This window comes from Astatotilapia calliptera, chromosome 5 (genome assembly GCF_964374335.1).
Source record: "Astatotilapia calliptera chromosome 5, fAstCal68.1, whole genome shotgun sequence".
In the NCBI taxonomy this organism is placed as follows: domain Eukaryota; kingdom Metazoa; phylum Chordata; class Actinopteri; order Cichliformes; family Cichlidae; genus Astatotilapia; species Astatotilapia calliptera.
Genome location: NC_137426.1, coordinates 2,011,839 through 2,039,425, shown reverse-complemented (window position 1 = coordinate 2,039,425; position 27,587 = coordinate 2,011,839). Strand labels below are relative to the sequence as shown.

At 44.1% G+C, this 27,587-nt stretch overlaps 1 protein-coding gene and 1 long non-coding RNA gene across 4 annotated transcripts in view; one reads left to right on the top strand and one right to left on the bottom strand.

The window, feature by feature from the left end:
• Positions 1–793: 793 nt before the first annotated feature.
• The window catches only part of LOC113021810 (uncharacterized), a 76,049-nt gene continuing 49,255 nt past the window's right edge, over positions 794–27,587 (top strand). Inside the window, exon 1 of the long non-coding RNA XR_013908950.1 lies at positions 794–1,442. This is a non-coding gene — a long non-coding RNA (uncharacterized LOC113021810). The remainder of the gene's footprint in view (positions 1,443–27,587) is intronic.
• Positions 10,061–27,587, bottom strand: part of pcbp4 (poly(rC) binding protein 4) — a 205,506-nt gene continuing 187,979 nt past the window's right edge. For all 3 annotated transcript variants that reach the window (XM_080301111.1, XM_026166555.2, XM_026166561.2), the window contains 2 exons: positions 26,301–26,470; positions 10,061–19,123 (listed from right to left, as the gene is read on the bottom strand). In XM_080301111.1, the coding sequence (XP_080157237.1) occupies positions 18,682–19,123; positions 26,301–26,470 (612 nt within the window). In that variant the 3' untranslated portion in view covers positions 10,061–18,681. The remainder of the gene's footprint in view (positions 19,124–26,300; positions 26,471–27,587) is intronic.

The window sequence follows — 27,587 nt, the reverse complement described above, 5'->3', positions numbered from 1 at the left end:
AGGGATGAACAACAAGAAAAACGAAACCAGGAAATATGAATCACTCTAGGAACGCCTTAATGTTTAGTCAAGAGCACTGGATCAACGACCCAGCACCACGACAGACTTGGACCTGAGCATCCTAAGATGGAGCTCCTGGTTCTCGCTGAGATGTTCCACAGCTTCCACAGCTTAGCTTGGAAGACGATGACACACGAGGAAGAGTAGAAATGTGTCTTCTTCCTGTTACACATGCAGAAGAAGCTTAAAAGCTTCTGAAATGATATCACCGGATTCGTCTCTGCTCTAATGATGCACCATTAATGCTTCAGACATCTGTAAACAGTGGAGCGCTCCTCTCTTAACATCATTTCACTGAGAGCACAGGGAAAACACAGTGAGGCTCACAGGCTTGCAGAACCGCACTGCCATCCATTACGAGTCGTTATATGAGACGTAATAAACGTTTGAGCTTTTCCAGACCATTTTCCCCCATGAATACAATTTCCCGCTGCACATTAGAGCTCCGAGAATCCTTCGCGGGATCTGAAAGAGTCATTGCACCCGTACTGTCATTACCTCAGTGCGAGGCCGACGATGTGCAGAGGAAATCTTTTCACAGGGCGGATGCAGCGGTATTAATAAAGGGCCTGATAAATAAAGTTAGCACTGTGTTCATTTTCATCTCTTATATTTTTACACAGTAGCAATTTATGTTTGAGGTTCATTCGTGACGATGGCTTCGTCTTTATTTATTTTTAATCTGTTCCACATTTTGTCTGAAACCGCCTGCAGCTCCATCGCTTTAACTGCTGCTTATGGATTTTGGGGGTTTCCTGCATGTTGTCAGTCTTTCAGGCCACACGAGGGCAGAGCACGCTAACAGGACGCATTGGAGCTGAGTGGAAGGAAAGCAGGCGATCCTGTGTTTCAGTAAACTTTGGCAAATACAGCCAACAGTCCGATAATGTGACGATGACAGGAGCCGAGATGATGCATCGTCAGTGCAGCTTAAGAGCAAAGACTGGGAAGCTCCTCTAACTGGGTGAAGCAGGTAGATGAGGAGTCTGAGAGGGTTTTTAAATTCCTTTTTTAAAGAGTTATTTTTAAATTTAGGTGAAAATACATGAGCGCTAAACAGACGGCATGTGGAGGCATCGCCTCTGAAAGTGTAAAAGGATTAGGAACATAAAAGCTTCTCTGGGATCGAGACGGGGAAGTTTCCCACAGTCTGGTCATATCTGTCCTCCTGAGCACAGGTAGGAGGAGAGGAGGAGGCACCAATGAGAGAAATAAGAAAAGCCTCACAGCTGCTTTGGTTGGTAAACCTCCCACCACAGGGGGGCGCAGCGCTGTTGCCAACCAGGCAGAGGTGATTAAATCAAGAGGTTACTTGACTCAGGTGTTTCTAAACTGGCTGCCTGTAAATGGAGGTTACAGGAGCAGCAGATGCACATGCATAAGTAAGTAACGAACTTCCTGTTTTATGTAAGTTTACGTCTTTTCATGCTGGAGATGAGCTGATCCTGATGCTGCTTTGGTGGAAGTGCTCCAGGTGCCTCACATGTCTCTGAGCGGGACAAAATGAGGAACTTGGAAATTGTGTTTTCTGCATTTTACCTGCTCAGCTGTCAGGCTTCAGGATACGGTGGCTGTCGGTGCGATCATGCACTGCTGTGGGTCGGTGGATCCTCCATCAAGGTGAACAGACCTCTTCCTCTGAAGGCTGAAGTGTGTTTTAATGTGGATTTGAGATCTAATTGCAAAGTGTGGAGCTTTTTGGGTCATTTATTTGGTTGGAAAAGTGTTTGAGGTCAGATCCTTTGGTCAGTAATACCCTCCAGCCTGAGGCTGAGGCACTGTGCCGACAGATGGCAGCTTAGAGGAGGAACTGCTGGCTTGAGAGGCCAAACATCCATCGTCTCTTAATCCAGCAGCTCAGTCCTCTCCTCTGCTCCTCCTGCAAATCGTTTCTTAGCATCCGTTTACTCTCCAAATAATGGCACATCTGCAGTATCTGTCCCTGTGATGCTCCACGGCTGGATGTGTCTTTGTGATCTGATGACACCTGTTTGAACTCCTGACCTCACCTTTAGTGTTGCACACCTTTTCTCTGCCACAGTGAGCTTCTGCTGTGATGGTTACAGCTGGAACTGATGGAGATGATGTTGGTTTTCTTCCTTCTGATGATGACATATTGAAATTGAAAGCAGGAGACCACGATAGTCTGTTTTCTTTGTTTCTTTTTTATTTTGTCTCAAAACAGTTTCAGTAGACTGACAAAGTGAAAAAAACATGTAGAGCTTTTATTCTAATTCTGTTCAGACTTTGATTTTGTCTAGAAAAGCTAAAAATGTTAACTTGATGTTGCTTGGTGGACGATTGTTGGACCGCCGAGGCCTTCAGAGCTCCAATTCACTTCAATTTTATTTATATAGCGCCAAATCACAACAGCAGTCGCCTCAAGGCGATCGTACAATAATAGATTCAGAGAAAACCCAACAATCATATGACCCCCTCTGAGCAGCACTTTGGCGACAGTGGAAAGGAAAAACTCAATGCATCATGGGAATCACCCGGCAGCCTATTGCAGCATAACTAAGGGAGGATCCAGGGTCACCTGGTCCAGCCCTAACTATATGCTTTAGCAAAAAGGAAAGTTTGAAGCCTAATCTTGAAAGTAGAGATAGTGTCTGTCTCCTGAATCCAAACTGGAAGCTGGTTCCACAGAAGAGGGGCCTGAAAACTGAAGGCTCTGCCTCCCATTCTACTTTTAAATACTCTAGGAACAACAAGTAGGCCTGCAGAGCGAGAGCGAAGCGCTCTAATAGGGTGATATGGTACTACAAGGTCATTAAGATAAGATGGGGCCTGATTATTTAAGACCTTGTATGTGAGGAGCAGGACTTCAGTCGAAGCAGTGAAGCAGCAACTTAAAAGCAGTTTTTATTTTTCCTCTGTGTTCAACGAGTTTTTCTCCTTGTTCAGCTTCTTTCTGCGCCCTTTAGCAGTGACTGATGATCCTGGATTTCACGTGATATTTATAAGAGTTTGTGTTGTCCGTCTCTTTCCTCCTTCCTGTATGTGCTCATCCTCTTCTTTATAACTTGGCATCTGTATATCAAAGCAAATGTCACACACAGTAGTAATCTCCCCTGCTGGGCGTGCTGTATATGAGCAGCCACTGCGTCTCCCTCCAGAGCAGCAACATTTTAAAGATAAAGACTTTTTTTTTTCCAGTGCAGCATCCGTGTGAGGGAAATCAGCAGGAGGTCGTGGCTGCCCTCACCCACACCAGCATTCCCACCCTTCCCTCCCCACTTTTATTACTAACCCTATATATCACATCCTCCCCTCATATCTCCCTCCTCCACCACCTCCTCCTGTCATTTTTGATGGATAAGGTCTTGTGATTGCATAGTCAGACCTTTGGAGCATCTGACTCTGTGTGTGTGCGCATGTTGATTGGATTGCTTTTACAGGCAGAAGGGCCGTATGGATGAACAAAGCAGCCCCAGTCAAGCCAAGCCCTGCTCACATAGTGTGTGTGTGTGTTACCGTGTGTGTTACCGTGTCCTGTATCTTCTGTGCAGAGCTCCGGATATGGACTTTCTTATTTTGCAGGGTACCATGTTGCTGCGTGTTAATTGGCCACATTTTTCTTCCTCGCCGTTGGTTTGAAACCGACAGCAGCGCTCAGTCTCTTCTTATTGATCCATATCGACTTATAAATGTCGCCGGCAGTAATTTTCTGAGTGGCTGTGCTGTTTAACAGCTCTGTTTGTGTTTAAGTCGAGGCTGTCAGTTGTGACATGAGCAGATGATTGGACGTGCTTTTTGTTCTCAGGCTCTCCGAGAGTAGCTTTGCATGATTCACAGTTTAGAATAATCCTCACATGGGGTCTTGGTGTGTCAAGTCATCTTTGCCCCCCCCCCCCCCAAATGTGTGTCTGCGATTCTCTCTATGACATCATACGATCCAAAAATAGCGTTTAGAGCAGATGTTTTATGTTTTCCTCTCTCGGGGATTACTTGCACGCATGTCAACCTCATTTTGTGAAACTTTAATCATGTTTCATATGAGCATCCATGATTGGAGCAGGAGCTGAGAGACAGGAAGTGAGGAAAAGCAGAATTACTGTTCAGTACATAAACCCATCAGTTATGATTCAGGTGGTGTTTAAGGCAGGGACGACCATTCTTTGGTATTTCAGTGTAAACGTGAAGCTCGGGATTGAGGCTTTTGCTTCGTAGTTCAGTCAGAACAGAGTCTGTCATCTTTAGATGGAAACTAGCTAGCTAATGCGAAACCTTGTAAATCCTCTTTTTCATGAACGCCTGGAAGTTAAAATTTACTGTACAAACTGTGAGAGCGGCCACACTGAATCTGGATCAAATGGATAGTGATGTCAGACTTAATAAGCAGTTTGCATGCACTGGTTCTTTATTTTAACTTCCCCTGTCACAACTGCCCAGCTCTTACACAGCGTTTTGTTTGGGTTCCTCAGTTATGGTCCTGAGCTTTGAGGACACAGGTGGGTCTCCTCCAGATTTCCAGAAAGTTCAGGAATGCATGAAAACTTCCATGTTGGGGCTCATGTCTCGTCTCTCTCCCAACAATCATTAAAATTAATTTCCTACATTCACATTCTTCCAGCAAAAATCACAAAACCGTCCCGACGGCGCTGCAGTCTCCCCGTCGCAGCCCGAGGAATCAGATTAAATCTGATGGATTATTTTCTCTATAAATAAGATTTTTTTTTGGCTGTTTAACTGCAGTAAAGCATTCAGAACTTCCAGCAGCTGGTGGAAAAAAATCAGATGGTTAGAAACGAGGTACAATCAGCTTCTCTGTTAATTAACTTATAAGCACTTAAGAGATAAAAAGATACACGTATACTGAAACTAATTGTTAAAAAATCAGATTATATTGAGCGCTCTGAGAGCGTCGCACGAGTACCAGGGCTGTTATCTGTATCAGGGTGTGGTGAATGCAGGTGCATCAGCTGTGTGCAGGAGAAGTAAAGAACACATCTGTAAAATTGTAAATACTCAAAGAAAATTAAAGCCTAGCAGCTGATTTCCCCTTGAGCCCATCGTTGTCCCTCCCCCGCTGCTGCTGGTGTGACGCAGACGTGACATCTGTATAATTATCTCCAGCGGTCGAGGTGCTTTGTGTCAGTTAAGGGTCCTCGTGTGAACAGGCTGCTTTAATTGTTGTTTAAAACACCGGCTAGCACCGATCTCTGTGTAATTACTGCTGTCCCCGACTCGCTCGCCCTTATCTGTTTGGTTGGTGAGAGAGAGAGACAGAGAAGTAAGTGTGTGTGTGTGTGTGTGTGTGTGTGTGTGTGTGTGTGTGTGCGTGCGCGCGCTTTGATGAGGCAGACTACACAAGAGCTTTTCATTTTGCAATAGATCACCGTCATGTTTGTGCCTACACACACTCACACACGCACACACTGTGGAAGAGGTAAACATGCAGTTCAAGATGTACAAACCCTCAGAGAAACAGTATGACAATATATACATACATGTGCACACACACATGCAGAACTGCTGGCTGTGTGTGTGTGTGTGTGTGTGTGTGTGTGTGTGTGTGTGTGTGTGTGTGTGTGCGCGTGTGTGCAAATTAATGTGACTCTAGACCGTGTATAGGCGCAGTAGAAGAAAGTACATGCAATCGTGTGCTGAGGTTTAATGTGCATTTCAGTAAAGACTCCTGTTCAGAACATTAATATTTCCATTTCTGGTCATTTCTATTTGTTGGTTTGACTCTGGAGGGCAGCAGCAGCAGGACGGCCTCACGGGGCACAGCAGGTGATGACGACGAATGTGACAGTGAGGAGCTGGGTTGCAAAGCAGCTTGCAGGTGTGCAGCAACTTTGGGCTGAATGTGATTAACAGTCTCAAAACGAGTTTGCAGGATTGTTTAAACTAATTGAAGTGTAACAGGTGGGAACAGTCACGCACCGCTTTGCTTTTCTGAAGTCTGAATTGTAGCATTTACACTTTCGCCATGTTTGTTTTTCAGAGGCAGACGTGACCAGATTTAGATGAACTGAGTTAAATTAAAACACCTGTGTTTTACAGCAGGCTGTAAAGTGGTTTGTTTCTGCTGTAAAGTTTAACATGACGTTGGTGGTGACAGACTCCTTCCTGTGGATGTTAGACTGCAGGTTGTGGTTCTTCATGGTTAGCAGCCACAGAAAACAGCAACAACTTATTTGGAAGTAAAGACGTCACGTGTGTGCGTCGTGCGTGTGTTATGAAAGCTTGTTGTCCTGTCTCTCCTCATTTGTGTTTTCTTTTGTGTGCTTCTTGCCCATTAAACGCCCCATTTGCATTTTGAAACCACTCGTTTGAGGGAGGCTGCACAGCTGCTTTCCATTATACTCATCAGAGTGACGGTGCGGCGTGGCACAATGACGGGCACGCTGGGAGTGGAATGAAGTTCAGCATCAGGTCCAGCGTGCTCCCAGACAGAGTTCACTGTGGTTGCAGTTCAATGACTCGGACTCTTTGTTACTGACCGACCTTCCGGTTCTTCTTTTCCTGCAGAGCGTCTCATGTCTCCGAGCTCTGTCGCTGTAACACTGTAATCTCTCTGAAGTGGCTGTTGTTTCACCACCTACAGAGAATATGCTTCTGTTCATGTTTCGGGTCGCTGCCTCATAAAATGATCGGTAATTACTTAAAAAAACCTCGGTGGATACAGTGATTAGTGGTGTTTTTATTTGTCATTTTACAACTTTGGGATTTTCAGCAGCTGCGACGCTCGGGGGAGGAAACAGTTTAAATAAAAGCAGAAAATAAAAATTGAACATTTCAAAGATGCATTTGCAGGTTCATTCACTCTTCAGAATAATCCTTCATCTTATCCTGAGCCTTTCCAGTTATCTTTCAGTCTGAAACTAGCTGTTTTAGCTCCTCCCCCTTTAAGGCAGTTTTCTTCTGATTGGTTGTCTGTCACAAACAGAAGGTTTGAACTGTAAGAGGGGCCAGTGTGCTGATAATCTATATGCAACGAGCCAATAAAAAGTAATACAAAGATAATTAACTCGATTTAACTCGATAAACTGATCCGTAAGGCCAGCAATGTTGTGGGGATGGAGCTGGACTCCCTCAAGGTGGTGTCGGAGAGGCGGATGCTGTCCAAGATAAAGACAATGTTGGATAACACCTCCCACCCACTCCATGACGTGCTGGTCAGTCACAGGAGCTCGTTCAGTGAGAGACTGAGATTACCCATGATGCACCACTGAACGACACAGGAAATCATTCCTGCCTGTGGCTCCCTGTACAACTGCTCCACCTAACACACTGTTTACTGCTACAGCTACACATGTTTCTTTTCCAACTATTTATTAACAAGTGACCTTTATGTATATACATGCCTGTATATATTGTGCTATTCTTAGTGTATTGTCTTTGTTAATGGTTTATAATGTAGCACTGTAACGAAAAAGAATTTCCCCCAGGGATCAATAAGTATTCTGATTAAACAATATGATCAAATAAAGTAATGCTGTGCGATTTTTGGCCCATTTTGAGCCGATTTTTGAGTCGTGCGACCGTTTTGGCGATCGGCCCGATTTTGGCCTTCATCGTGCGTCGTGTAGTATACGTAGGGTAACGAGAGCACGGCAGTGCAGCGTGTGATCTGGACACAAGCGATGGAGGCACAACTTGGAGAACTTTGGAAAGCTCATCCGAGCCTTTTCGATGTGGCCTCACAAAATTATCACGACCACAACAACCTTGAAAATAGTTGGATTTACACTGCTGCTCAATCACAGCTGCCTGATCATGTTTTTCATTAGCAATTTAGCAAAGTTGATGGTGGTGGTGTGTCTGTGTGAGTGAAAGACGGAGAGAGCGAGCGACAGATTTTCTGTTATAACCTTCATGTTATGGAGGCACAGTGTGAGCACTCAGGTCGCATCAGAGCATCGGGCCGTATAGTGTGAGACCTGCATCGTGACCTATGAACTTCTAACCCCTGCGAGTCAATCATGCAGTTTGAGCAGGAGCTGAATCGCGCGCATGAAAAAAATCGCACAGTGTGAGCCCAGCATTACAGGAACACAAGTGGGCGGGGCTTCTTTTCATCTCAATTCATGATATTTAGAAAGAAGAAAAAACATCAGTGAAATATGAGGACCTGTTGTATTTGCCTGAGACAGAAGCTCTTTCTGTCACCATGAAGCCGGATCCGGCACACTGTGTGATTCCCACTGAAGTAAATGGTAAACGGCCTGTATTTGTATAGTGCTTTACTTGGTCCTAAGGACCCCAAAGCGCTTCACACATCCAGTCATCCACCCACACATTCACACACTGGTGATGGTGATTGTAGCCACAGCCGCCCTGCGGCTGCCGGACACTGGCGCCACCGGGCCCTCTGACCACCACCAGTAGGCAACGGGTGAAGTGTCTTCCATGTTTAGGCTTGAATATGTGTGAAAGCACTCAGCTGATCTGGACTGTTTTAAATATTCTGGGCCTTTTGTATGAAGTATCAGCCCCCTGCTGTGGGGAAATTCACCTCAGTGGGGGGTCCTCAAAACATCTTGAAATTTGTAGATAATATCATTTCAAAATGGCTCATGAAAAACATGAGGCTAGAAAACGATCTAAAGCAGTCCTGCTGTCATCCTTTGCTTGGAAATTTTTATTTATATATTTTGAGAAATCTAATGACAGCAGGGAGCTGAGACTTCCCAAGGAAACCTTTCTGCTGTTTTTAAATCTGAAGACTTTGGATGGGATGGACTACATGTGATGTAGAGAAAGAATGCTTTTGAAAAATAAAAGTGTTAATCATTTATTTTCATCTATCAACAAAATGCAGCAACTGAAGAAAAGAGAAATCTAAATCGCATCAATATTTGGTGTGGCCAGCAAAGGAGGCAGGTACGTTGTTCCAAACATCTTGGAGAAATAACCACAGATCTTCTGTGGATGTCGGCTTCCTCACATCCTTCTGTCTCTTCGTGTAATCCTGACACACTCGATGATGCTGAGATCCGGGCTCTGTGGGGGCCGGACCATCACTTCCAGTACTTCAGTGACTTTGGCTGTATGTTTGGGGCCGTTGTCCTGCTTCAGAATACATGTGGGGCCAGTAAACAATCATTTATATTTCTGAAAGCTTTCTTTCATGCCTGCCTGAAACCTTTGCACAGTACTGTACATCAGCCATGTAGTTCATATGACGCAGCAGTAAACTGATGTAAGTCAGTGATTCCCTGTAAATCTGAGCTTTGCACTGATGAATGACTTATTGTGCAGTCATTTGTGGACATGAACGGCTAGTCCTGTTTTCTTTCACAGCTCTACTCTTTCAGGATGTGAAACACAAAGATATTTAAACCCAAATGCAGCATTTACGTCTTCATCTCAGCCTAACTCCACTGACTGTGAAAACATCATTTTGTCCGTATGTGGATTCTTTTAGGACTTGAGATGGATTTCGAGGTGGGATCTGTGCCCACCTGCCAGGGTGGCTGTAGGAGGTAGAGCAGGTCATCTACTGATCGCAAGGTTCGTGGTTCGATCCCTGGTTCCTCCAGTTTGCATGCCAAGTATCCTTGGGCAACATACTAACCCTAAATTGCTCTCCGATGTGTCCACGAGTGTGAATGGTAGTTAGGAAGCACTAAGAAACTGGGTGAATGTGGCATGTTGTGTACATGTAAGAATGAGTCCATTTACCCATCGCATACAATCATCCAACATTAGCCTGCAGTGTCGGCAGACGACGTCTTTCACGTTGAAGGTTCACTGAAGTTTTGTCTTCATATTTGTTTTTGTGCGAAGGTTTTTTTCCCTCCTCAGACTCGATGCAGCTTCATCAGATGTTTGCTGGAACGAGGAGTTGCCTTGAAGGTGAAAGTCAGAGGTCAACCTCACTGTGCAGTTTATATTCTGATACTCATCTGCGACTGCTTTTTAGATAATTACACACCTGCAGATGTGCATAAATGCACTGTGTACGCGTCTGCCCTGCAGGTGTGCACTCTAAAACTAACGTCACGCACAGAGAATCATCAGTTTTAAAGCAGAAAGCAGTCGACAGTTTCATCTTCAGTGTGGGTTTAATTTATTAGAACATGGCATGAATGGAAAGAAAACAGTCACAAACACATCAGGCTGATATACAAAGAGCAAAACATCCTGTCTTTACAGGAAGCAGAAATGAAAACCAAAAAGATGGAAGAATATGTCGTCATAATGGATTTTTCATGTTCGAGTGCAATACAATATTCACAACCGTTCAGCCGTGGGTTCAGGGCGAGCGAGCGTGTCACCGTGTGTGTTTGTCGTACAGCCTCCAACGAGAGCATTTTTATGAAGCGAGCTTCATCTGGACAAAGTCTCGGAGCACGTCGCAGGAACGTCCGCCTCCACGGTCTGAGTGTCCAACACATTCACCCCGAAGAGCAAGAACTTGACTCTGTTTTGTTTCCCAGGAGACCTGACGACGTGATTTTTCTCTCTGGAAAAACGTCACAGACTTTGAATTTTAATAAGAGTGAAAAATGTGTTTCGATAAAGAATGTGTTGTTAATGTTCACTTCAGAGCAGAAGTGGAATTAAGTCTCCCTCAAAGGATGGATGCTCGGCTAAAATCTGCGTCGGTGTTCCTGAAAATAAATCTTTTTTTGTTAATCTAAGGAGCTGCTGTGGATTCTGGTCTTTGTGTTTAAGACTCCAGGACTCAACACGTCTGCTCCTGATGTTCTTCCAAAACATTTTGTTTCTAATTATTACTGCAAAAATGAGTTTTTTGTTAAAGGAAAAATTAATCTGGCACAAATTATTCTTCAGCTCAGTCTCTTTTAATGTGTCTTAAAATGATGTCTGGAGAGTTTTTTTTATATATATATTTTTGTTATGGGCCAAGAGCTGATTCATATTCATGCAAATTGAATAATTTTTGGTTCCATCTGTTTTTTAGTTGATGAGGAAATATGAGGATACAATTAAAAATAAAAATAAAAGTTTGTGCATTTTTAAATGAAAGTGGTTAAAATTCTTACTTTAAAGAAAAGATCAGCCAAATTCAAATCGAGGGCGGTTCACGAGTTTCATGTTCTCAGAACTTTTTGATTCCGCCTTGTTTACGGTGCACTGAGGAATATGTCCTGTTTTTCCCTGCACATCCCTCGTCTACTTCTACTTGGTGCCCCAAATGTAAAGAACCCCTCCAGACCAGGGTTTTAATAGTTTTGCAATTTTCATTAGTTTTTATTTTTATTTAGTTTTGACTTCAGATTTTCAATTTTATATCAGTTTTAATTAGTTTTTACCAGTTGTTTGCTAGTTTAGTTTTTATTTTTTTGAAAATCTTTAGTTTCAGTTTAGTTTTGATTAGTTTCAGTTATAGTTTTAGTTGTGTTTGCAATAATTAAGTGTAACAAAATCCCAGTGTCATCATATCAGTCATGCTCTTCTGCTCATCCTTGGGTATGTTGCTATTCCAGCTACCATACTGCACCCTGCACAGGTCGCCTGTCTGTCGCAGGGCTAACACGCAGAGACAGACAACTCACATTCCCACCTATGGGTTCTTTAAATAAATAAATAAAGGCAGATGAACAACCACTGATACCAGGCAACTATAAAATGTATATCTTGGCCCCAATGAGACTATTAGCTCTTGCAGCACCGGGTGTTCGTAATTTTGGTTCAAGTGATAAACTTTTTGAAGGCAATTGACTCACACAGTTATGTAGATGTCCCCGTCCTGTTGTCTCGGGATGCATCACGCTGCCTTGCCTGGGTTAGCTTCTGTTTCTGGGGATGAGGGTTGAGTGTGCTCCCTTCTCAAGCTAAGCTAGGTTAGCCTTCTTGTGTGAGCTTTTCAAGTGCACTTTAAGGTTTGTGGGATTTTTCCCCTTTAGAAATGTCCCTCATAATTTGTCTCTTTCCACTACAAGACACTTGTTTTATCCAAAACACAGTCATATTCAAAGTAATCCCAAATTGGACTCTGGCGCTTTCTCCCGACTTTTCCTGACATGATTCTGCGCGTGGACGCAGCAACACAGGCGACTCGACTAACGTGCTGCCACCTGCTGGCATAATGAGACACGGCAAGAAAAAATCTGGAAACTAAACTTCATTTTCACCCTTGACTATTGTAGGACACGCACACATCAATGAAACTAAACACATTTTTGCTATAAATTCAGTTAATTTTAGTTAGTTTTGTGAACACTCATTACAGTTTTAGTTAGTTTTCCTTTTTTTGTTTTTATTTTTATTTCCGTTAACGAAAATGTTTTTTCACTTCTAGTTTTCGTTATTTCGGTAGTTTTCGTTAACGATAATAACCTTGCTCCAGACATCATTCAGAGTACCAGAGTCTGTCAGTTACTCTTCAGGGCGGGTGCGTTGCCAGTCAGAGCCGTAGTCTGCTGTAGCCCTTTCACTTCAGCTGCACGTTACCAGCACGGCGTCCGCGTGAACCCACGCAGGGTTCAGCGCTGAACCGCACAGAGATGAGTTTGCATAGACATCAATTCAAGTCAGACTCATGCAAATGGATGAAGGACACGTGGACGATGAAAAGCAAGGACGACGAAAGTTAAAGAAAAAAGTGGTGTCGAGAGGACGAATGTGAGGAGACGGGTGTCCACAGTTCAGTTCATCAACATTATTTATAAAAATAAGTGAGCTTGTTAAATATACCACATCATCATCGTCATCAGTCTTTTTAGAAACAAACAGAAGGAACAGGGAAGCGTCGACACCCCATCGAGTTGAACGTTGATGTATTTGTTACAGCTGGAAAGTACACACACCCAGATTAGCCGCTGCTGTTGCTCTGCAATGTGTAGCTACTCGTACGGCTCTGTTTAGTATTGCTTTGAGTTCACACTGCCAGTGCAAAGACCGAGGCCTGTGTGTGTTACACTAATTTCTTGGTCATATTTGTGTGTATTTACATGTTTGTGTGCGTGTTAGTGAGGCCAGTCAAACATGCAGCATTAGTCTCTGACACTCTGGGCGTCAGTTTAATCTGAACAAAATAAATTAAAATCAAATAAACTCTTTAAAAATTGCACAAGCTCTGCTACAGAACTACAAAAAGCACACTCACACATTTCTAACAGATCTCGTCAGCCGCTGCCACAGACTAGCATAAAAGATGCACCGTATAATGTCCAGCAGGGGGCGACTGCTCTCATACTGTCGTGACTTCAGACTTCCCCAACGACTCGATGGCCTGAACATTAATCTGAAATGGGATTTAACACATGATGTTCATTTTGTAAACTGGTGTCCAGACCGATGTTAAACTATCCGGTTTCAAAACACCGACTTGGTGAAAACGTTCAGCTTCATGCTTTAGGTGGCTACGTCCATCTCTGATAAACAGCCTCTGATCATCTAAATGTTTGTGGATGGATGACCTTACACTTCAATATTTTTGGTCATCGGTACTGATTAGCTTCCTGGAAACGCGTCTGCAGACTTTGTAGTTGATCATCAGAGTAAAACTAATGACTGACTTCTGCTTTAATCACAAGTTTGTCTATAACACGCCTGCCCGTTGTAGAGAACCTCACAGCCAGCGTAGCATCTTTACTCTGACTCGGCTCTAATGGTGTTTTGGTTACAACAGGAAGCTGTTCTCAGAGGTAACACAGTAATACATGAAGGAATCTGTTCCAACTTCTGGATCCAGATTCAGAATTCAGATTTGGTAAAAATCTAATTTCTCTCTCATATACTTCTGTTCCAGAGGCGGGCGTTCATTCAAACACGATCATGAGGTCAGTGTATGGACAGTAATCTCTGAGAGCCCACAGCTCGGCTGCAGACTGCCTGTGATGTCATACAGGGGTGTGTCCTTACATGATCTGTTCACACATTCTGTTTCAGAGGGGCAACCAATGGGAGAGGAGCTAACACAGACAGTTGATGAGATGAGGTGATGCCATAGCTGGACTGGTGGTGGATTGGCCAGATGCTGGTCAATGTGTAAAAATAACTCAGTTGTTTGGTGGTGGCTATGGTGGAGCTTCCACAGAGGCCAGCAGGTGGATGAGGGAAGGGGAGGCAGGAGGAGGAGAGACCCGAGGCGGCCGCCGGTCCAAGTGTCAGGTGAACTGAACTTCAGGTAAGAAGTTATGACCTGCAGTGTATCTGGGTCAGATATAAACCAAGTTTAGGTGGAGTTTATTTTCGTTGTGCTGACTTTTTACTGTCAGTTACAATAACTCGTACTGCGTGCTAGCTAGCATGACGGAGTTTCTGGGCTGGGCGGGTGCTATGATGTTACTGATAGTAAAGTTCTCTAACTAACCTTATGAATAAAATAGTTGCCAACCGTCCCGTAAAAAACGAAATCGTCTCGTATTCAGAGAAAATATTACGCGTTTCGTATTGAGGTGAAAAGGAACAGTTTGTCCCGAACTTCAGCTAGAATGGAAAAGACACAAAGATGGAGTTACTCTGTGTCTTTACTGCACAGCTGCCTCTTCTTCTCTCATTCTCTCCCCCTCCCTCTCCTGTTGCTACTTCAATCATGAAACTGATCAATGATCAGCTTCTCTCTCTTGTTTATCTCTCACTTTGTGCCAGAAAGAGGAAACCGCCGGATGTCGCGTTAAACAACAGCAGCACGTTTAAGCTTGATCAGCTGTTGTTAGAATTTATTTAATATTAATTTCTAGTATCAGCTGATGTTTGCTGGAGCCACAGCTGTGAAGCTGCTGGTCATGATGTCGGTTTGGATATGTGGTGAGAGGGAAACATGAAGATGAAACCAGGAGATGTCCTTACTGAACCATCAGAGCTGAACAGGTGATGGAGAAACAGGTTTACCTTTTAGGTGACATGAATGAGTTGAAGGGAAGTTATGAACTGTTTCTGAGAGACAAATAACACCAGGATCCTTTTCTAAGTAGCTGACAGCTGGTAACTGTGCAGGGGCGGATCTAGCAAAGTTTTGCCAGGGGGGCAGGTAGGGCATTAACAGGGAGAGGGGGGCACAAAGAAATACTTTTCTTTCTTATTCTCATTTAAAAACGTCTCACTTTTATTAAATAATTATCTAAATCTTACAACCAAAGATTGTTGAAGATCATTCAAAGGCTTTATGGGTTTTCCTATAATTTTTTGTCCCAGTCCAGCCCTGGGTGATGCACCAAGTATGAAGTAAACCAGGATTATTTTGAACTTTGAATCATGCAAAGCTAGTCTGGCAGAGTCCAAGAATAAAAACGCTGCTCTGTTGTCTACCTTCAAGCCATCTTTCTTCTAATTGGTTCACAGACAGTTACTGTGAAATGACTACATTAGGGACATCGACTCTAAATGACATCACAGAGAGCCAAGAGTGTTCAGAGCACTCTGAGCCTGAGCTTTTGGCCCACAGGGATTAGATACAGTTGTACTCACACTGAGCTCATCATTAGAGACTCTGGTCATGTTTTATATGAGCATCCACCACAGGAACAGGAGATGAGCAAAAGTGCACAACAGGTCCACTTAAAACTCAACTGCATGTGACAAAATGTTGACTCGGTACTTTCTGACGGATGGATCGACTCCTGGTGCCGAGCTGGATTTTGGCCTCCTTATCAGAGCGTGTCCCCGATATATCTGCTTAGAGCTGCCAGGGTTATCGATCTGTGGTACTCACCCAGTAATGACTTCAAACGTGTGGCTATCAGAAACTGGCTTTTCCAAAGCTCCTCACTGTACACGTTCAAAGATTTCCCATTTTAAAAAACAGTTCTTTTATTCTAGTTCTGTGGATGCTGAAAGGTGAGAAGCAGGGCAGACATTTATAAACAGATATCCCAGTTAGAAAGTGTGTGTGTGTGTGTGTGTGTGTGTGTGTGTGTGTGTGTGTGTGTGTGTGTGTGTGTGAGAGAGAGAGAGAGAGAGAGACATAAAATGGCCAGTTGGAGCTCACAAGTGAAAACACTACTCTTCTAACAAAACACCTGGTTATTAGCAATAATGGTACAGTGATATTTTTTTATCCCCCAAAAAGAAAATAATCAGTTTTGTTCACTCTACATACAGAACATACAGAAACTAAAATACAGTTTTACAGTCTTTACCTGCAGCCATGTTGGGAAATGAACTCTTCTAAAACTGTAATACTCCTCTCAATAAGTTAAAAAATAATTTAAACAACACATTTTGAAAGAGAACATATGCAAAAAACAAAAAAAGAACCCTTTTATCTGTTGTATGTCTTTAAAAAAAACTACACAACAAATACTGAAGGAAAACCAGACAGGAAGCAAACGCAAAATAGTCATTTACAAGTCGACATCATCGTATACAAAAGCAGAGTTTTCAGCTCAGTGTTAGTGACCAGTGATTATAAACTCTGAGGGAATATTCCACAATAGTTAATAAATATGCGAGTATACAATAGGACGAAGAGCAGGGGACAAAAAGAGCAGGACACAGACTAGGAGGGGAAAGCAGAATAGTCTCTATGGCTTTTACAGGCTTTGTGGCCCAAATGACCTTAAATATCAGGGGCTGCAAACACCCACCAACCCTCTGAACTCGGAAAAGGGCCGAGCTGCAAAAAGACGCGAGGAAAAATAAAGTCGGGGTGGACTTTTAGAAGTGGGATTGTTGGAAAATGATGACTCAGACCTGCTGATCCTGACTTTTAATTTTAAAAATCAGACAAATAGATGAATTTCTGTTAATGTCTCAAATTATTTAACAAGAAGAAGAACACTTCCACATCAAGGAGCAGACTGGAACATCCTTAAAGCTGTTTTTATGTGGTTGGATGTGGAATAACGACGAGCCAAGTAAGAGTCTCGCTTTCAAAATCCATAAAGTATTATCACATCCAAAGTATCTGAAGTAAAAGTTCTGTTTCTGCAGTGGTGCCCACAAACAATCAGTGGATGAATTTAAAGTTTGCACTGTTCTCTCATCTTTGCTTGGTTTTCTATTGAAATAACAACTGTCCTCCATCCACTGGGAAAACTAACGTTTGGGGGCTTGTCCGGGATCCGGGCTGGGACAGAGACATTAAAGCATCCATAGGTTTGTCTGACTATATAGCAAAAATTTTTTCCTGAACTTTTTCCAGCTGTGTCTGTGTTTGAGTGACAGGTGAAGTATTGAGGAGCCATTGACCCTGAGTCGTTTGTACGTGGTGAGCCATCAGCCTTAGAGAGCTGCTGTACAGGATTGTCCTATTTTGCTTTTGGTGTTTTTCATTCTGGTCCTACATGCCTCGCTTTGAGGTGTTCAAAGGTTCTGAAACTTTGTTTTTAAAAGTGCTACTCAAAGAAAGAAAAAGCTGTTGGGTATATAAAAAGGTTAAAGAAGCAAGGTGAAGAGTGTTATTCGTCATCCTGTATTTGTTTTTCTTTAATTTATTTCCCACTCTGTGGAGTTGAGACGGATATCTGCATGAAAATCAGAAATCCTCCTTTATTTGATTTCTGAAAGCCGTGACTGGAGCCGCTGCAGTCTGTCAGAGTCCCTCAGCAGGTTCTGAGTTAATTATTCAGCGTTTATGATTCAATAAGAAACTTTTGAATTTACAGAGAGCGTGCAGCTCTGTTTTGGGGATTTTTCCTATTAGCTCGAGGTGTAGTTGAGTTAGCCTTTGCAATAGTGCTCAGTTATATTTGTAAAAGTGATCTTGTTGGTGCATTGTCACCTTGGTAGCATGACACTGGTTGCAAACTTACACATACATCATGTTTGGCAGTGGGTTTTGGTCTAATTGCACAAACATGCTGTCTGACATGCAAGTCGTCAGTGCTTTGGGGAAACTGGGCGAAATCTGCTGAGAGACCGTCGTCCTCCCGATCCTTTCATGACAGTAAATAAGACCCTCAGTCGTGGTTTTTAGTTATGCAGCTAACTTTACACTGGTCTGTTTATTTGGTCTATAGCTGCTGATCCACACAAACAGCAGAATGATTTTAACCCAGAAACACTGTTTGAGGAAACTTGTGTTAAAATTGTTATTTTTCCCCTTGATTTCCAAGACTTTGTCAAATCGGTTTATCCTGGGAATACACCCAACCTGGTTGCACAATGTTCCAATACCAGGGTAGCAACCAGAGCTACTTGCGGTCACTCAGGACAATGATTGCAATCCCAGTAAATCCACCGTGGAGTGGTTCACAAGTGTCCGAGAAGCAGGTCTCTGCTCCACATCACTCAGAATAGCACCAGGTCTTTTTATTTCTTGACAGAAGCCACATCAAGCTGCAGAAAGCATATGAGGAGGGCAGGAAGTCAGACACAGGACAGCCGGTAAAGAGCTGGGTCCAAAATAAAAGACCCGGCACCGACTAAACACTTTGAACTGCTCGCAATGTGAAGACGTGATGGAACAAAAACTTGTCCAAGACACGAACCTGCTGTACCCCTGGTTTAGGGTTTGGTTATGACCACAGCGCAGAGACACGGTTAGCTGAACTGCAAGCTTTAAACTTTTGACGTCACTAACCCCACAGCCAAAGAGAAAAGCTTGTTTGCTGCCGTGCACGCCTTCCATGGATGATTCAACATCATTCATGTTCCAACGATCCCACTTTGATTCTTTTAGGCAGTCAGAAAAAAAAAGAAGAAGAAGAAGAGGAAGAAGTGGAGAGGCAAACAAGTCAATGAGTAATGTGCTAAAAGAAAAACCAAAAACGGCCCTTAACGTCTAAACCCGGCCAGGAGCTACCTCTTTGTTTAGTACGGCGCAAACTTCTGTCTCTCCGGCTTCTTCATTCCATTGGTTGAGGACGAGATCTTGGCTGTGTAGGACGCCAGGGCCGCCGCCGCGTGAGCTTGAACCGGAACGGCTGCCGTCGCCGCTGCCGTCTGCACTGACGCTGGTAGCATTGGAGCCCCGATGGCCGCTGCGGCCGCCGCCGCTGCTGCCGCTGCTGAGGCGGGAGGGGTGGAGAGTGCCAGGTAGGGGATGGATTTCACTCCCAGGAGGCTGGAGAGGGGGAAGGCGTAGGGAGCGCCCAGGATTTGAGCATGGGGCAGTGCGGCGCCCATCGCTGCCAGGGGGGAGGAGGAGGAGGACGAGGCGGAGACAGGGGGGGAGGGCTGGGTGAAGCTCATGGTCAGATCAACGGGAGACGGCATGGAGGAGGACTGGGCGGTGGATTTGGCGGTCTCTAAACTGGAGGGGGAGGTGGAGGGGAGGGAAGGGGGGGAAGGAGGGTGGAGGAGGGGAGGGGGTCAAGGAGAGGGAATTTTGGATGGAGAAGGGTTAGAGGGTTAAATAAAAGACATGTTAAAAAAAATCAGAGTAAAAACGGGAAAAAAAACCAAAAAAAACCAGGATCTGTAAAAATGAACAAACGGAAATCTGACAAAACTCAAATCATAAGACGGGCGTGTTTGGCTGGAGGTTGCAACAGATTATTGTAGGGGAGTTCGCTGTACAGATGGGGGGTGTGCTGTATAAGTTGGGGTGATGGCTTGGGAGGGGGCTTAGGGAGGAGGGAACAAAACCATCAGAAAAATTAGCATGGACGCTCCGTCAGACAGGACGCTGCTTCAAAAACAGGAAAGAAATCCTTTGTGCGGGTCTGTGCTCTGTGGGAGCTTCTCACCTCATGTTTTAACTAAAAGAAATGTTCTGCACATTTTAGCATCAATCACCATAAAACAGTGAGAGGTGGGCGGGCACGCAGCCCCGCGTCCTCTTCATATTTCCTAAATCAGTGCAACCAGCTGAAAACATAATCCAATCAGCTGTTTGAATCACTAACAAGCATGATTCAAAGGCAGGACTTTCACTTAAAATCTTATTTAACACTAGCATCCCCAGGCTTCTACCTTTCTACCTATAAAACCCGAGAGCAGTCAAATGGTGGAAGTGGAAGCTAAATTGGCTAAATTGACCGCGGAGTCATCATTTTGCGTTTCTACCTTTAAAAGCCGGAGAGCAGTCAGTCAAATGCTGGAGTCATTCATATGTATATTAGGTCGTTACCTAGGAATTCTAGGAAACGACCTAAGGTAACGACAAGGTACCACATGTGTACCTGTAGCAGTGAACACATCGCACAGTGGCCTGATTTTTTTTGCATCTGTGTACTTGGATTTTAGGTCGCAAGCCACCCAAAACTTGCTCCATGCACCACTCAGCAGGCCATTTGTAAATATGTGTACAAATGGTTGGTTTTTTGTACTGTTTTTATCAATAAATGTCAGCAACAAAGGACATACACCCATGTGTGTTGATTTCTCCCTAAGATGGCAAACTGAAACACTCCAAGTTGGTGACTTTTGGAGATTTGTTTCCCTGGATGATTGAGAATGCATCAAGATGAAACACAAAAGGAAGCTCACCGCTTTTGTTGCTGCCATAAATGCCATTAGTTCAGGGAGGTCCATGAACCAATGAACATGCTCCATGCACCACTCAGCAGGCCATTTGTAAATATGTGTACAAATGGTTGGTTTTTTGTACTGTTTTTATCAATAAATGTCAGCAACAAAGGACATACAAAGGACATGTGTTGATTTCTCCCTAAGATGGCAAACTGAAACACTGAAACACTCCACTCCCCCACCCCCTCAATCACTCAGTGAGTGATTGAGGGGGTGGGGGAGCTGCTAAAAGCGGTGAGCTTCCTTTTGTGTTTCATCTTGATGCATTCTCAATCATCCAGGGAAACAAATCTCCAAAAGTCACCAACTTGGAGTGTTTCAGTTTGCCATCTTAGGGAGAAATCAACACACATGGGTGTATGTCCTTTGTTGCTGACATTTATTGATAAAAACAGTACAAAAAACCAACCATTTGTACACATATTTACAAATGGCCTGCTGAGTGGTGCATGGAGCAAGTTTTGGGTGGCTTGCGACCTAAAATCCAAGTACACAGATGCAAAAAAAATCAGGCCACTGTGCGATGTGTTCACTGCTACAGGTACACATGTGGTACCTTGTCGTTACCTTAGGTCGTTACCTTAGGTCGTTACCTAGAATTCCTAGGTAACGACCTAATATACATATGAATGACTCCAGCATTTGACTGACTGCTCTCCGGCTTTTAAAGGTAGAAACGCAAAATGATGACTCCGCAGGGGTCTAAGGTAGAAAACCAAAATGACTGCTCTCCGGGGGTCTAAGTGTTAAAATGACATGAACTGTAAATAAGTGTGTGTGTGTGTGTGTGTGTGTGTGTGTGTGTCAGTATTTTTAAAGGTTTTTATTTCCTCGCATGTTGAATACTCGAGTTTTTCTTGTAGTTGCCTTGGGGCAACGCTGCACGGCAACTGTTCCTGTCTTTGTGTTTGAATGTTATCGCATGTATTTGCACAGCTGAGACTCTAAATGTGATTCAAACTGTAGCTTTTCTGCTTTTAACACAATTATTTCACTGGTTATTAAATGTAAATGGTAAATGGCCTGTATTTGTATAGCGCTTTTACTAGTCCCCCCCCTAGGAACCCCAAAGCGCTTTACACACCCAGTCGTCCACCCATTCACACACACAATGTAAATGTGTTCATGAAACTATCAGACAGCAGGTCAAACATGAAGCTGGAGTGTTCCCGGCATTAGAAACGTACTGTTAAACATTCCCGAGTGCACAGGAACACCAACAAAGGCCAAAACGTCTGCTCACTCTAAAGCAGGGGTCTCAAACTCCAGTCCTCGAGGGCCGGTGTCCTGCAACTTTTCCATGTGTCCCTGTTGCAACACACCTGAATACAATTAGTAGGTCACTAGAAAGACTCTATAGAACTTGACTGCATGCTGAGGTGGCAATTCAGCCATTTGATTCATGTTACAGCAGCTCATGAGTGAATGAACACGGTGCAATAAAAGTACTTTTAGGAGTACATTTTTCAAACACTTACGAACTTACATTTACTTGAGAAGGGTTAGGGGTTACCACTTCAGCATGCTAATTGTATTCAGGTGTACTGCACCAGGGGCACATGGAAAAGTTGCAGGACACCGGCCCTCGAGGACTGGAGTTTGAGACCCCTGCTCTAAAGTTTCTTGAAGGTGTATGGGTGACACTTTCAGTTAAACGACTAAACGAAGTAATGAAGTGGAATCGAGTACTATTAAACGAAGAATGCTGTGAAGAGTTTGCTTTTGAAGGCTTATGTTACACTCCCTGTTTGAAAGTCAGCAGTGGTTCATGTCACCGGGAGGAAAACTCCCAGGTCACTGAGACCTTATCCTCTGAAAGACTTCCTTCAATGCACAGCTCCATCAATAGGTGATGCCCCCCATTTAAACACTACAGTTAAGGCAACATGTCGATGTTAAACTGAGAACTGCTCATTTTGAACTCGATTCAGAAAAGTTTGACAGGAACATGTTTGCCTCTGAGTTGCATCATCACTTCCTCGTTTAACAACACTGAGCGTCCTCAGGAGAGCAGCGGCTGTAGTTTCCTGTTCTTGCTTGATGTGAGACAACTTTCAGCTGCTTAACACGCAGAGGCCTCCTCTGCCGCTTTAGGACGCTCCAGCTGTTTTTAATAGGCGGACACCCGTTACATTACATTAGCTCCTCTTGTACTGCAGATTCAGCTGCAGGAGTTCAGACTGTGTTTGGCATCGTGTTCGCTTCGGCAAGACCAGCCACAAAAAAGACAGCCGGGTCTCATGGCGTAAACAATCTGTCTGTGCTCACGGACACATTCTGTCTTTGTATTTACTTGGATGGATTTTCCATTCTGTGTGTTGTTGTGTCTCTGTTATTTAAACACAGGCTTGTATCTGGATTTCCTTGAAGTGTAGTCATGCAGTGGAAACCTAAAAAGTAGTGCTAGGCCTCACAGGAGGCAGAACAAAGCAGTGATTTCATATTCTCTAACGTCGCCCACATATGAAACTGATTCATGTTTACACATATTTCACTGCAGAAGTGGTTACAACGACAGATATTGTACAATTACAAGTTCAATCTGTAAAGGTTGTTGCTCATGGTGTGGTCCCGATTAGAACCTGACAGCGTTATAAAAAGGGCAGGGATAGCTCAGTAGGTAGAGTGGTGGCCCCATGATCGGAAGGTCGGGGGTTCGATTCCCCTGAACAACTACCCTGAGGTACCCCTGAGCAAGGTACCGTCCCTACACACTGCTCCCCGGGCGCCCAGTGGCTGCCCACTGCTTCGCTGAGTGAATGGGTTAAATGCAGAGAGGGATTTTCCCCACGGGGACCAATAAAGTACACTTTCTTTCTAAAAGCTTAAAGTTGATCACACTCAGGCAGTGACCGTGTCCGTTACAGAGACTCAATATCAAGCTGTGCAGGAAGCATTGTTTCAATGTGACTTCACTACTGTGTAAGTGAAACAATCGGAGGGTAGATCATTTGACAGATGCACCCCTGTCACACCTTTTTACTGCAGAGCTCTGATCGTACCTGATACCCTCACATATCTATATACCGTATTTTTCAGACCATAAGGCACATTAAGCGAAACAAAACAGTCAGATAAGTCAAACTTTATTAAACTCATTCTTCTTGCTTCCTCCACTTCTGTACCATTGATTCATTAATGTTGAATTCTCTCACGGCTGCTCTATTCCCATATTGTTGCAGTATATTAATGACTAACCTGGTATTGTGGATGGATTATCTCAGTTGTTCTCCTGACTGAAGGTTGGGCCATTTACAGCATCCTGCCATGCGATTGCATTTGTCCCCAACCATCAGGAACCTTCACGTTAACTTTTATCGAGTGGAAAAAAGTTAGCGTTCATCCTCCAGCTTTACTGTGTTTATGCTAACTTAGCTGTTAGCTAGCCACCACGTAGCATATCATTATATACCAGCTAGCCCAACTTCAGTAACCCTACAAACGTCACTGCTGTTTAGTTTTCTGTCTTCATTTATGTTGGAAGTGATAGCAGAGCTGTACGTTTTAATGTTTCAGAAATCTCTCAGTCAGAACATGCTATATCATGTTTAGGTGGAAGCTAGCGAGCTAACTTCCTGCTAACTTCTAACTCTGTTAAATGTAATAAATCCTGTTTTCATGGATGCCTGGATGTTAAACTTCATTGTTACACCTGGTAAAGCAGCAACGCTGATCATTTTATTAAAGATGAAAGAATTTAGACAGTTTTTAACTCTGTAATGCTCCAACAATCCATCAAGCGGTGCGGCTTCGTAGCTTACCAAAGTCGTACTAAAACATTTTTGACAGATTTCTGAGCGCCGTGTAGCACATAAAATCGGTTTCAAGGTCAGTAAGTACAACCAGAGTTCATACATAAGGCACACCGGATTATAAGGCACACTGTCGATTTTTGAGAAAATTAAAGGATTTTAAGTGCGCCTTATAGTGCGGAAAATACAGTATATATAGACATATATGTCTATATTGCTGGATTCACACAGTCTGACAGGCTGATGTTTCTGGGATGCAGCCGGCTATCTGTATAGACAGGGGTGCACATAAGTGATCCACAGGTGTCAAAATAAAAGACACGCACCAGATAAGAAGCATGTTTGAGTACATATAAAAGGCACTGTTTTTGTCCGCTAGAGTGGGATTTTCACGGCACATTCTGCACCACATCTCTGTGCGTTCATCATTTGTTTGAAGCCAGCTCACCTCCTGCAACCACTTTTCCGAGAATACGCGCTTCTTTTGCGGTTTGGACTCCTTTTGAGTTCATGTGTACTGTCTTTTAGTTTATGGGACGTTCCACAATATCTGTCAATTTAACTACTTTGGTTTTTTTAAAGAATCCATTTCATATCTAAGGAACCTTGGAGGATATGAAATATTTTGTTCTCTCTCCTGCCAAGGTTTTACTGCTCATAAAGACAATATTCAGATATACTGTAATGTAAGCATCAAAGTTTGTATCTCTGCGTTTGTTAATATTTGAATAAGGCTTCATTATTTGCTGGCAGCCATCTTGAAAGCATCAGCTGACTGAACATAGGGACGGAAACACTTGTTGTGTCTCGTTGGGTTCATGTTCGGCGGGTTTTCTGATTGCATAAGAGGTCCATAGGGAGCGCGCTCCAAGGCGTGAGCGATCGAGTCCCGTTCACATCAGAGCGATCATCCTCCGTTCAGCACAAAACAAAGACGTAGGGTGGAGCGCCGTGACCGCGTCGAGCAGTGCAATCTACAGCTTTTCCATGTGATGCAGCAATTTAAATAAACGCAGGAGGTGAACGTGATCCTGACCTGGTTAACTGTTCAAGGAGCTCACATCCCCCCCTCCCTGTCCCGTGAAAGCACAAAGATGCGTTTCTCCCACAGACTGGAGAAACTCAGGTTTACCATAAAGCTTCAGAATTCTTCTACAGAAGAAAACTCCAAAAAAGAAGCGCAGGAACTGCTCAGGTGGGAGACGACGGCTTATAAAGGTGCGGGTTGTGTTGGAAGAAAAGCTCCACAGAGAAGCCGGAGTCTGAGTTCCATCTTTTTCCCGTCAACCTGCGAGCGACCCGCTGAAGGAGGACGGAGATTGGATGAGCTCGGGCAGATCGCCGTGTCCGTGTGTAACCGATTAAAGAAATAATAGAAAAGAGCAAATTTGTCAGGGATTCTCCAGCGGCTGCTCTCACCTTCTCTGACCTGACATTTCAGACTGACCGAGGCTGACCCGTGCGTGTGTGTGTGTGTGTGTGTGTGTGTGTGTGTGTGTGTGTGTGCGCGTGTGCGTGTGTGTGTGTGTGTGTGTGTGTGTGTGTGTGTGTGTGTGTGCGCGTGTGTGTGAGCTGTCAGTATTTATGTGTGTGTCACTTGCCTATTCTCCCCGCTGTCGGTGGCAGGCTGAGTGGTAAGTCAAATATCAATTTCATCCAGAGTCCAATGACCAATTTGCATATTCATGCTGGTGGTTACTTGTATTAAAGCGAGCTGGCGGTGCGTACCACATGTCGCTTATATTTCTGATTAAATGGCGAGGAGAAGGCGAGACCGACGTGTCCGCTGCGTTCGATATAGAGCTCGATTTCTTTCTTATCAGGCAGTAATTGTCATGTGATGCATCCTGCAGATGTACCTGACGGTGCATGCACGGCAGAGGAGGAGAGAACACTGCGACGCTGCTCTAACTGGCGAGAGGATCAAACTCATTTACATTTGCTCGACTGCTGCACTTCCTGTGAGAGTGCTGCTCGCCTTTTGCCATTTACCCACCAAACATTAAGGTATATAATGACACACCTCTCTCTGTGGCGTGACAACAGCCTGACTCTTGTACCTACAGCTGCTGTTAATAAAGCAGCGAATCAAAGTGCTGATTTGGGGAAGAAGGAGCGGTCTAATGTGAGGCGTTTGTCTACAGCCTCGTGCTCTCCTGCAGCACTCGTTGCTTCTCATACCCGCCTCTTCCTCCGGATGCTTACCATGAAGTGATTAAATACTGAGCCAGGTTGATGGCGATCGGCGTGCCGCTGATGGTGACGTGGCGGTCGCTGGTGCTGTCGATCTGACTGCCGATCTTGATCTGAGCCCCCGATACCTGCCGGATCTCGTTTATCTTGGTGCCCTGGCGGCCGATGATTGAGCCAATCAGCTGTGAGGAGGGAGACACGGAGAGGATTAGAGGCTTTTACAGGTGGACCGTGGCTTCAGTGAACTCTGACGGTGGCAAATGCAAAGACTTTCAAAGCACTTGGTTGTCTGTGAGCCTTAATGTGATGATTTTCTCACTTGTTGACAGCATGTAACTGGAAGCTCAGCTTACTTACCAGTTTGAGGTCTGTTTTTTGTTTCCCTGCACTTGCTGTCAGACCCTCAGTCTGCCTTTACATCTGGTGTGACGGGTTAAAAAACTCACGGCTCGTAGACCTTCTAACTTCCCCACATGAACCTCCAGCCTTCGTTCTCTGCCTTCAGTTTATTTTCCATCCTTCCATCTTGTTATCTGCTGGTGTCTAATAATATGGGACAGCACCAGGCGGTGAACTCTGACTCATCTGCCTGCCGTGAGCTGGGCGAGGGTCCCGGTGTGAGCTATCCTGGTCTCAGCGGGGGTTTGTCACACAGTAGGTGTCACAGCAACCACAGACAGGTAGTTACTGAGCTCACCTCTGTGTCAGTAAATGTGTCTCATTATTTTTTTTTAAGACGGCAGGCTTGTCAGGTGGCAGCATGTCTGCACGGTGCCAGCTATGCATCTGGAGCTAAATTTATAAGAAATGAAACTGTTCTGTCTGATGCATTTTTGCAGTTAAGAAGGCAAAAAAAGTTGGGAGGTAACTGAAAGATTTTGTAATTACAAGACTTGTTTATCCTAATTATAAGACGAGGACTGAGAGGTCAGGGCTGGAACAGACGGGGGGGTTTCCGGCTATAAAAAGTTTGTTCCAGAGGAGGTAAAAGTGCAGCTCTGAACAGATGAACAACGAGCGCTACCCTCAGTAAGTAAAGAGGACTCACATTTCACAACTGTGAAAACTTTGCCATCACTTCTTTCTTCAACTCTCGTGTAAAGTATCTATAAAGTTCCTCTGAGCCATTAAACAGAAGCTCCCCGGACCTGTGACAATCCCAGATCACCTGCTTCCTTTTAAGGAACAGATAAAAAAGATCAAACCAAAGCCTGGCTCTGAATATTTTTAGACAAAGCATTTTAAAGACTTGTTCTTCCTGCTGATATTTTCTCTTTCAGCTCTAAAAATGAGGAGCAG